Source organism: Amblyomma mixtum, chromosome 3 (genome assembly GCF_055824585.1).
Source record: "Amblyomma mixtum isolate Tamu chromosome 3, ASM5582458v1, whole genome shotgun sequence".
Taxonomy (NCBI): Eukaryota; Metazoa; Arthropoda; class Arachnida; order Ixodida; family Ixodidae; genus Amblyomma; species Amblyomma mixtum.
The window spans coordinates 187,050,424-187,061,593 of record NC_143014.1 but is presented as its reverse complement, the minus strand read 5'-3'; the positions used below and the strand labels follow the sequence as shown (position 1 = coordinate 187,061,593).

At 42.2% G+C, this 11,170-nt stretch overlaps 1 protein-coding gene across 1 annotated transcript in view; it reads left to right on the top strand.

Moving 5' to 3' along the window:
* The first annotated feature begins 1,636 nt into the window (after positions 1-1,636).
* Positions 1,637-11,170, top strand: part of LOC149353001 (uncharacterized) — a 16,327-nt gene continuing 6,793 nt past the window's right edge. The window contains exon 1 of the mRNA XM_089575753.1: positions 1,637-1,644. Coding sequence (XP_089431879.1) covers positions 1,637-1,644 — 8 coding nt within the window. The remainder of the gene's footprint in view (positions 1,645-11,170) is intronic.

The window sequence follows — 11,170 nt, the reverse complement described above, 5'->3', positions numbered from 1 at the left end:
CGAACAGCTTGCGGTGAAAGCAGGTGCTCATGAAACAAAATCTTTTGATAAAAATCATTTTAGATGGACGCAATCCTCGCTATGAAAGACATTGGGACTCCATTGCGAACTCGATGGCTCCGCAACCGATTAGGCGGCGCCTCGTTTTGAAGCCTTACCAGGCTCTGCGTCCGAACAGGCTAGTTTTTGAGCTTGGAGCGGATCGCATATGCAAAGGCCGAAGTCCTCGCTTAGGCAGCAGTGGCTATTTCGTTGGCTCCTAAAAGAAAACCGTATGCCGCTCCTTCAAGCCGAAGGTGTCGAATAGCGTGTTCACTTTTATTAACCAGGATGATTATGCGTGGTGGTGCTTAACCTAGTATGTTCCTGTTTAAAGAAGGAAAATGCAAATTCATTTTGAGATGTTCAGGCAACAAGTACTTTCATTAAGAGTTTTGAATTGAATTTTTTAAGAAGCGTGGTGTGACGGGAAAGCTGCACAGAACAAATCTTTCTGGAGAACGCCATAAATAGCGCCAAATAGTGCAATATGTTAGCGTTGGTGAGGATGTACTGAAAACAAAATCTGCGGCGATGAGAAAACTTTCCTGCTCACTTGAGTACACACTGTGTATAATAGATAACAAATAAAGGAAAGAGCATCAGGGCGTATGTTTAAGAGCACTTTATTTATTATCGGTAAATTCCTAGAGCAAAGTCTTGCATCCTGGGAGAGTGCAGAGTAACGAAGTTCGAAGCGAAGCGAGTGACCGCAACTACGCCCCGGTAATAATTTCGCGATATTCCTGCCGCGTTATTAGTCAGCGAATGGACTCTCCGGAGAAAGGCGGTCAAGCAGAAAAGGGACTCACTCTCGTCCAGTTCATTAGGACACAAACTAATATAACAGCACTCAGCCACGCTCAAAATGTACGTTGAAAGAAAATAAATGAGCGGTAATCATTTCCGGGCTGCTGCCAAGTCCCTGTGTGCTTTATGTTTTCCGTTTCGTGTGAAAATAAGATAAATGTACGCAGCATATGGTGAGATGAAATCAAAGCAGCGAGCTTCTTTATCCTTGCTTGCAGTCTGGTTGCGTCTCATCAGAACTGATTCGCTGTCTCTCATCTCTCTCTATATATTTAGAACCCAGTGGGTGGAAGAGTTCTCGTTGGCTGCTTCCAAGTTGTTCATCAATGCCCGCTTCTGCGTGAATGATTGATCGACCGAAAAACGGCAATTTTTCACGCCATATTAACCTCTGGCACCATAGCGTGCTCGCGCGGTTCCCTGCTTCCAGCTGCCGCTCGAACGCCGCTGCATGCGGCCGAGGTTGGTGGGTCAGCACGGCTGCACGAGAGCGCGAGGTGGTAGGTGGTAGGACGGCATGGCAACAGGAAAAATAATCTTGACGCACGTTGCGTCCGACGCGCGTTGTTCAAAATGAGCCCAGGAATAAAGGTCAGACATATGCTGATAAATGTCTAGGTAATTGTAATCAACGAAGTTTTGACATTTACGTCGTAATGTTCGTCGGTTAGTTGGGCGTCGGGGTTGCTAAGAGAGGGAGCAAACCAATCAAACGCCCTTCTTTGACAGTTAAGCAGCAGTATCGCGAGGTGGGAAGGAGAACAGCACTTCAGCTGCTTTGTCCGCGATGGCAAAGTGAGCTGCGAGGGACAAGAAATGGAGCGGGTATTCCGCCTGCGCTATGTGCGCCCCATATTATGAAGGTAATATAAAAAGAACCTATTGTAAGACAATCAATCAATCAATCAATCAATCAATCAATCAATCAATCAATCAATCAATCAATCAATCAATCAATCAATCAATCAATCAATCAATCAATCAATCAATCAATCAATCAATCAATCAATCAATCAATCAACCAATCAATCAATCAATCAATCAATCAATCAATCAATCAATCATGTAATGCAATAAATCGACCAGTTCTTTTTTTGATTGATTTATTCATTCAAAATCTCAGCGAATGCCAAGAAAGGAGTTGCGGTTATATATAAAAAAAACGTACACAGCAATAATACAAACAGAAAAAAACATTGCAGCTATGCACACAACTTTGCTCAAGGTTAAAGACTACAATTCCTACCATTTAGTGTACGAAGGAACGGTATATAAAAATATAAAATCCATTATTAACCTCACTCACAGATTAAAGTCGCACAAGATGTACAAGTCAAAGACTGTAGAAGAAAACATCACCGCATTACTCAAGTTAGTTGAAGTAATTTAGAACAAGTATAACGCGTCGAGGAACCACAACTGGCAAAGACCAAACTTACATGTGAAACGACAGGAAAACATAATTTCAATAAGTTACAAATATTCGATAAGAAACTTTCAAAATCTTGCATATCTGAACATTCTGCAATATCTGTGGTAAATTGTGCCGATCATATATGCTTCGAACCAAAAATCAGTGTTTGAAAGATTCCGTGCTTAAGTTCAGAGGTGTTATATGTTCCTAATGTTTTATTCTGAGCACAGAAAGATTTTGAAATGGGATGTATCTTTCTAGATCCACCTTATAATCACCGTTCAAAACATGAAAAAAAACTGGAGCCTACTAGTTGAAATAAGAGAGTAATTACTCATTGGCATCTTATTACAAATCTACTCCAACTTGGGGGATTTTCCTAAAACATTTGACCAAATACTAAGTTGAAGTTTGAGCTTTACCGTCATTACCAGCTTTTCTTTTAAGTTCGGTCACTGATTGGGTTCTTTCATATGAGTTAAAAAATCAACCTTAGGGCCCTTTTTGTACCCGCTCACATTTCACTATGTTTCGTTGAGTTATTGTTCCCAAATATGACTTGCGTAAGTCAGCAAAGGAAATACAGTAGTTTTGTAAGCTATTATTTTCACCTCTGGGGTGGCATAGTGAAGTCTTCGTCGCAGTGACCACAGCTTACGCATGGTCTTCTCTGAGATTTTGTCGAGATGCACTGACCGATGAAAGCCTAGGTACTAACTCCGTAACTTCAGTTAAATGTGAACCGTTGACGCTTCAGGAGAAAATTATTGGAATTTTTTCGCACGTCATAAGCATTCAAAATGGTTTTCATGTATTTATTTCCATTTTCCACTCGTCGCACCAGCGGCTAATTTTTCTTGTAGTGATCACCAAGTTCTGGTTGGTCATTAGAGGAGTTTATATCAGCGTACACGATGGTGTCATCTGCGTAATGGTTTATAACTACTTGCGTGCAAAAACCTGAGCACATATCACTGATATATATGGAGAAAAGTAAATATCATATTACGCGATAGCGTATACAGCTCGTTCGGTTGAAAAGCCATCGGCGTCGTAGTAGTGGCAGTTGTAGTTGTAGTTGTCGGCACCGCGCGTCGGAAAAAATCGTATCATGCCAACCGTTTGCCGCAGAATGTTCTGAATGGTGTCATACGATTAAGCGTTTTGTGCAGCACGCATTTATTAGTTAAGTTGGAGCTAACTTGACGCAGGAATTAGAACAGGCGATCTGTAATCGGGGGCTGCGGGTGTACACCGAGATATGTGAGGCAGTTACTGCGTCGTTTCCTCTCCTCAAATCCAATTTTCATTTCCTTCATTACAACACCTCTTTCACTCTTTTTTTCTTTCGCTCCCACGTTCCTCCGTTCCCTTACGGTGCAGTTCAGGTGTCCACCGAGATGTGAGACAATTTTTTTTTACAGATTTGATTTTTTTTATTTGAAAACAGAAATGAATACAGAATTAATGTGCCATTTCTTTTCCTCAAAAAACGCGTTGCTCTCGGAGGTGTTTCCAACGGGTAAGGCGCCGTGCCGAACGGGCGATGGCGTTGCGTGGCGCTGCAACACGCTGTCGCGTTCCACTCCTAACGGCGAAGCTTAATCGTCTTCCAATTTTTACTCATCCTTGCGGAACACCGGATCACACAGATTTGTTGGTACACAAACAAAGTTTATTGAAACAACTTGTTGCCTTTGAGATAAATATGCTTTTATCCATTTTATTAGCTCAGTGTTACCCAGGAAGGGAGATAACTTTACTAGCGACTTTCGATGGGATATTCTATCGAGTGGTTTTCGGAAATTGAGAAAAATAGTATCTAGCTGGCCCTTAACATTAATGTATCCACCGACTTCATGTGTAACCCAGTCGCATTGCTGTCTCTGTAGTGGAGCACCCAGAGAAGCCTGTATGGAAGAGAACGCTGAAACCACACAATACGACCACAGTGGCCAGAAATATTAAAATAATCAAGAAAAGAAGTGACAGTGCGAGAGCATGGGGACCTAAGTGAAGAAAAAAGGAAGAGGTGAAAAAAATTACAGGATAATAAATGATAGCAGCACATAATATTCGAGGGGAACTACTGTACATCAAGGTAAGATAAGAAGAAGGTCGTGAGCTCACCAACGCATCCATGCTTCCGATGCCTGCGATGTACGACCTGGTCGCACATATTTACTATCTTGAAGGGCCCGTCTACTGCACTTTATCGACTGTATTTTCTTTGCGGCATTCGAAATCTCCTTGCCCAAATGGGGCGCTGAGAAAAACAGCCGAGCATTTCGAAAGAACGTTTTTTGGTGTTGAAACGTTGCTTTATATTTCGTAGGCTTAGTCTGCAACCATGACAATAGTGACACGAGAGTGACTTCTCGTCTCCAGTGCGATGAGTAGGTGAAACTTGTTTAAATCTCTAAAGTGGTTTAAAAAATATCACTAAAGTAAGACTGATGATATCGGTCAATGGCATCAGCAACCACATTTTGCCAGTAGTGGCAGTGTACTGTATGAAAACATTTTAAAAGTTGATAAAAAAACAGTCATGATTACTGACTGCACGACAAAAATCCAGAAGCCTGAACCTTTTCATAAGCTCAAGCGATTAGTTTGTGTTGAATAAAGTTTATCCTCCTCCTCCGAACACAAATAAGTCCCGGTATTGCGCTCTGTCCTATTCATAAAATGCAGTATGCTCACTGCAGGTGGCATGGCCCGTCTATCAATGGAGCGACGAAGTTTAAACGCAGCCCATCACTACCGTCAGGCCTTACTCTTCATTTTTTTTAGTTTAAAATATAAATTACTGAAAACTTCCAATTTATCACCCGCTTCTACGATCGTAAAGTAAGGTCTACCAGAATATACGAATATTTTTTTACTAGTCTCTGACGGTAAACGAACTTTTCAATAGAGAAAACGATCTTATGTTTGTGGCTTTAATCTTAATGTAAGTGGCACGTTATTGGTGAAATTTCTTCAAGACTAACAGGACAGCCCAAGGGTAGGGAAGTGAGGGGTTCATTACGACATATATATGAAGGAAGATAACAGTCCTTGAAATCAAGGCAAGCATAATGGAATATTTCCTAAAAAAAATCTATGTTTGCGCCTCTGTTTCAATGAGGGCTGGCATTTTTCATATGAATGAATCTAAGCTTTCTAAGGACTTCATCACGTGGTATTTCGTTTTCGCACCGAGCTATCAGCTCTTCCCTCCACCCGCACACTTACCTATTCATTCATCCACAGAAAAGAACATGCCGTGTTCTATCCTAGCATGGCTGAGGAGAGGCTTTATTATACCGAGGTGAGGAAGGCCCTTGAGGGCCACAAGGGCCAATTTCAGGATTGTTCAGTTGCGATGTGCGCCAGCGAGTAAATTGCATGATTTCGGGTAAAGGGGGATAAGTGTGACATCACAGGACAGGAAGGGCCGCGTTCCAGACCTAGCCGCGTGCCGAAAAAATTAATCTAAAAGAGATCGTCACGCATGTCCTACACTCTCGGACAAAAGTTTTGACAGCTGAAAAGTTATAAGATACTGTTACGGAAATATTGAAGGCAATGCTCCATTCTGATGATATGTAGCAAAATATTTTTTTTTAGTGTTTCCATCGATCCCATCGAAGAGTTAAGACTGCCATGGACAACTAATGAGAAACGCTTTTGACGACCGCAAAAACGTTAACAGAAAAAAAATACAAGATTGCCGTCGGGTGATCTGCGGATATATTGATTGTGATATTTATTTATTTACATTTCTGCAGCGCCATGAAGGCATAATTGCAGTGGGAAACACATACATACACAATCAACCGTACAGCATGTGCCAACTTTTTTGTACAGGGTACGAAAGAAAGGAGCGCAGATGATGTAAAAGAGCGTTAACAGAGCATTCACATCAGTCAATTGGTCGGGAAAGGATAAGAAGAGGAAAAGCAGGAAAACAGCAGGTGAGCATGCGTGCACATCACAGTTCCGACAACAGTGCTCGGAACTTGCTTCGGACTGGCATTCAACAATACAATGAGGCAGCTTATTCCATTCATTGATGGCGTGCGGAAAGAAAGAGTGTTTGAACACATTAGTACGGCATTTTATTTCACGTATTTTCCAGTCGTGGCCGCGCCTTCTGGATGCAAAATGAGGCGGAAACAAATAAGTTTCGGGGTTAATAGCAGTCTTCTCGAAATAAACACGGTAAAGGAATTCTAACTTTATTCGTAAACGGCGCTCCTGCAGAGAGTCCCAGTTCAGCTCCTGCTTAATACTGTTTCTTAGATAATTAAAACATTATTTATCGGTGACAAACCGCGCCGAACGATTCTGAACCCGTTCCAGCATATCACAATAGGTTCCGACGCGAGGGTCCCAGACTGCGCAGCCGTACTCCATAATTGGTCTGATGTTAGTGAAGCATAAAAGTTCCTTAACCTGCTGAGGTTCTAAAATTCTTTTTTAAAAAATTTAGGATTTTTGATGCCTTTGCCGATATATAATCAGTCCGTTTTCTCCATGCCAGAGCAGCCAAAAAATAAACCCCGAGATATTTAAAATCTGTTATTTTAGATAAAAGCTGGTTGTTTAAAACGTAGACAAAACAGGAGTACGCCTGCGCGTAAAAGAACTATAGTAACATTTTGCAGCATTTAAAGCCATGTCCCATTTCTCGCACCAGCGCTGGATGCGGTCCAAATTTTGGTGTAGATTATTTATGTCACATGAGGCTTTACTAAAACGATATACGACACAGTGATCTGCGTACAGGCGTACCTGACAGGTAACATTTTCCACGATGTCACTGACATAGACTAAATACAGTAGAGGCCCTAGTACCGACCCCTGCGAAACACCAGAGGTGACCGCAGCAGTATTTGAAAGCCGGCTGTTGATCAGTACGCGTTGCTCGCGCCCTTCAAGATAGTTTTTAATCCTTTGAAGCACTTCTCTTGTTAAGCCAAGAAACGATAGCTTGTGAAGTAGTAGGAGGTGGGTAACTGTGTCGAATGCCTTTTTGAAATATAAAAATACGCAGTCAATCTGCTCGTGGCACAGCAGAGGTCATGATTGAATTCAGCTAGTTGAGTTACGCAAGACCGGCCAGCCGGAAAACCGTGCTGTGAGTCGGTGAAAAATTTATTGCATTCAACATGTTTTCTCACAGAACTGTAAATGATGTGTTCTAATAATCTACAGCATATCCATGTAAGGGAGATGGGCCTGTAATTAGCAATATTAATCCTGGAACCTGGAAATCTTACATTATACTAACAAATTGCGTTCATAAACGGTTTCCCGTTCAAAAATGCTTTTGTCCACAATTGTTGGGTATGAGCTAAAATGGTAGGACTGGATTTTTTTTATTGACGTGGTACACAACACAGAGTGCGAAGAGCTTTTCGTATTGATGCGCCTGGCCTGAACAGAGGAAATTGATTACGCATAAAAATAGTCGTTTATAATGTTTATTTCCTGCATTTTCTAGGTGGAACTTGATCCTTAAGCGTTTGATGTTTTGACGACTGACTTGTTTTTGACGCATCAATTAAGGAATCACTTTTTATTGAAGAATGCGGTCACAAACACTTGAAGTTTCTGGATATCATTCAATCATGTTCATAAAGTAGTAACAATTATTCCAGGAAGAGCGGCGAAATAGTATTAAGAAAAAGTGAAAATAGAGCAGGTTATAAATAAAGCTTTGACGCACTCTATCGTTGCCTTGGAGAAAAATGAAGACTTGCAGTCATTAGTAATGCAGCAGAACCTTTTCTGTAAATAGATAGATGGCTGCTGTTCAACAGGAGCACTAAGAAGAGCAATGTCAGAGTCCTCACTAATATCGAAATATATCGAAAACGCTTCTGATGCGTGAATCATGAGAGTAATAAGAATGGTCGTAAAATGTAAGGGGTCCCCCTATCGTGGATTGTTTTTATTTAAAAAAAGAGGGGAGGGGTACGACTCCAAGTGCTTGGATGGCATTAAACGTATAGTGCATACGCCCCTCCCCCCTCTTTTAAAACTGCCAATACAAAATTACTAAAAAAAGTTATGCTCTCAATGTCTTGAGGATGACTGCAGAAATGTCATATGCACCAAATGTAACAAACAGAAACTAAACCTTTTAAGATATATTACTAACTGAAACACGATATTAACTGAAACATTTCGATTCTCGGAAAAAAGAGACGGCCGACTTTGCCCATCAAGGAGTCGCTTTTTTCAGAGGCAACCGAACCACATCGCGTTGCGAAAGGGTTAGCAAAGGCAGAATTAATTTGCCTTTTGGCGTCAAGAAGGAAGAGATGTAATTTTTACGAAGTACAGAAGTCTGAGAATGGTCATGACTCCATACGACCTTTGAACTCTGTGCACAGCGCATTTAGACTTGCACTATGCACTTAAAAGCAGTCGCATTCATAAAAAAGAAAGAATCCGTTTCCTCGCCGTATCCTACAAAGGAACAGGGGCGATATCTGAGGCACGGGACGTTTTGTTGCGCCGAGTAAACAGCCACACGGCCAGAACACCTCTTTCAGCCCTATTCAAAATTTATCAAGCGCACAAAACACATAACAGGCTCATGATGACTGCAGATGTTTCGGTAAATTTGGACAGTCGACACTACGAAGGTTGTCTCCAAACTAAAACAGAGATTTTTCATGTTTGTTTTTGTTTTCTTGTTTCACGTGTAGTCACAGCTCGCTGCCATCGTGGCAGAGACCTTTGAGGCATTCGGCAGCCTGGAACGAGAATGCAGGATGAAAACATTACAGGCTCCTAACCAACATTTAGGAAGCTTAACGCGATAGCGCTAGAAGTCTCTTATCCCTGCATCGCAACTCCACAAGAACCATTATTGTACGCGCGCAGCCGTCTTGGCGCCTCTGTCTGTTTGAGAAGCACTCTTTCGCCACTCCTCGATCCCCATGGCCACGTTATGCACCCTGTCGCATGACTCGACCCGCCAAGCACTGAATAGTGGAATCTTTCCACACGCTCCTACTGCTCCGCAGCTGGCGCCCCGCCAACCCGTCGACCCTCCGTGCCTGACGTCATACTTTGCTCTCCATGTTTGAGAGTGGTGTGACGTCACGACCTCTTCCTACCAATTCTGAGTTAGTGTGACAACGCACTCGGCTTTTCCTCCGAACGACAGCTCCAACGCAGTCACGTTAATATACCCACTTTCGACCGACCCTTTTGCTGCCGCCGGAGCGACGTCTTCTGCGGCACTCAATTGCGGAGTGCAGGACGGAGGATGAATTTCTGGATTTATACTCACGTTCTGCTACCGCCGGGGAAGCATCTCCTATATGGTGTTCTAGGACGTTGAATGAAACCTCGGCATCGGCGACCCCGTTAGAAAGGAGGTGAAGTGCTAAGGGCGCTTGTGTGCTGTGCGATGTCAGTGCCCAAAGTTGCCAAAATTATTTCGGTGCTGTCCGTTACGGTGCGTCTTGCTCAGTTCGTTTTTTTAGTACTTTCTTCCCATAGTTCTAGTGCTACACAGGCTTTGCACATTTCTGCAAAAGATGAGCTTCTGGTGATCATGATAACAACGGCTAACAATGCGACAAGTGGGGCTAGTTGGTATTTCATTTTTTGAACTCTAGTAGACATGCGCTGAGTATAAAAAGAACAAGACGTCTTCGTCCAGTCTCGTATCGTCTTGTTCTTTTTATACTAAGCGCATTTCTACTATAGCAACGGCACTTACGGCGGTGATGGTGATGATGACAACGGATTTAAAAGCAGCAATGGTAAGTAAAAGGAATGTCGTCAGAAGTGACGAACACAAACGAGGGAACAGCGTCGACTGCAACGATCCAGATTGAAAAGGTTATGAGTACTGCAAAGTGTTTCAGATGAAGTGCCACTCAATAGCAAAGTTGATTGAGGTAAGACCGCAGAGCGCACATGCCGCTTCGTGTATACATTGCTCCTACAATACTTATAGTTAGCGATTTTATATAAATAGAAGAACCATCTCGATTTATAGCATTCGCATTGCTGACATTGGTGATAAGGATGTGAACCGGCCGTTCTGGAAAAAAGAATAAACATATCCCGCGAATATCTTTGAAAAAGCTCCTCAAAAGCTATATGCACGGGAAACCTAATTTCATTCTCTAAAACAAATAGAATACGAAGAAATCGTGCTCATTTGTTTTCAATTCAGCCGCCGTTTCCCAGTTTCATTACCGTAATTGTGGATTACGGCTTGTGGGCAACATTTTCGTTCGTAGTGAACTGCCAAATGCCGCTACTTGCGTGGCTTTGTATCCAAAAGGGAGATTGTGTTGTTTCTATAAATGTTTTATTACTGTTAAAAGATCTTTGCTTCATATTCTTGATGTTCTGATAGCGCTTCCCGACATACTTTTTACCATAGCCTCTGCTGGGATAAGAGTCAGGCTAATGGGAAAAAATGAAAGCTTAATATCAGATAAAGTAATTTTGAGGGGTTCTCAGCTAGAGCGAAGCTACCTTGCAAGCAGTTTCCGTAGACTGGTTGTTTGAGTTGTGTTTAGTGAAAGAGTAAAAGAAAAAATTCACAATTAGCTAAAACATTAAGTGATAACGGGATGCTTGCGGGTGCCAGTGAGAGATCCAGTCTTGATTAGATTCGCAAATAAGCAAAAAGAGACGTGCCACTTCAGAGAGAATTGGGTCCCTTTTTACAGCTACGGGCCTCCACATCTCGAACAAGGATGTAACAAAAATTCAGCTGTTTCGTGCTTCTATAATTACAGTGATGCATTGTTGATGATTATGACAATAATTGTGAGGGTGACCGCATTTCTGACTTTTAGCGCTTTTTCTGTGCTCATGGGCACCTGGAAGGCGAGGTGGATGCCTTGCTTAGCTCCTTCCGATGGTCGGCTGTGTAGGTGG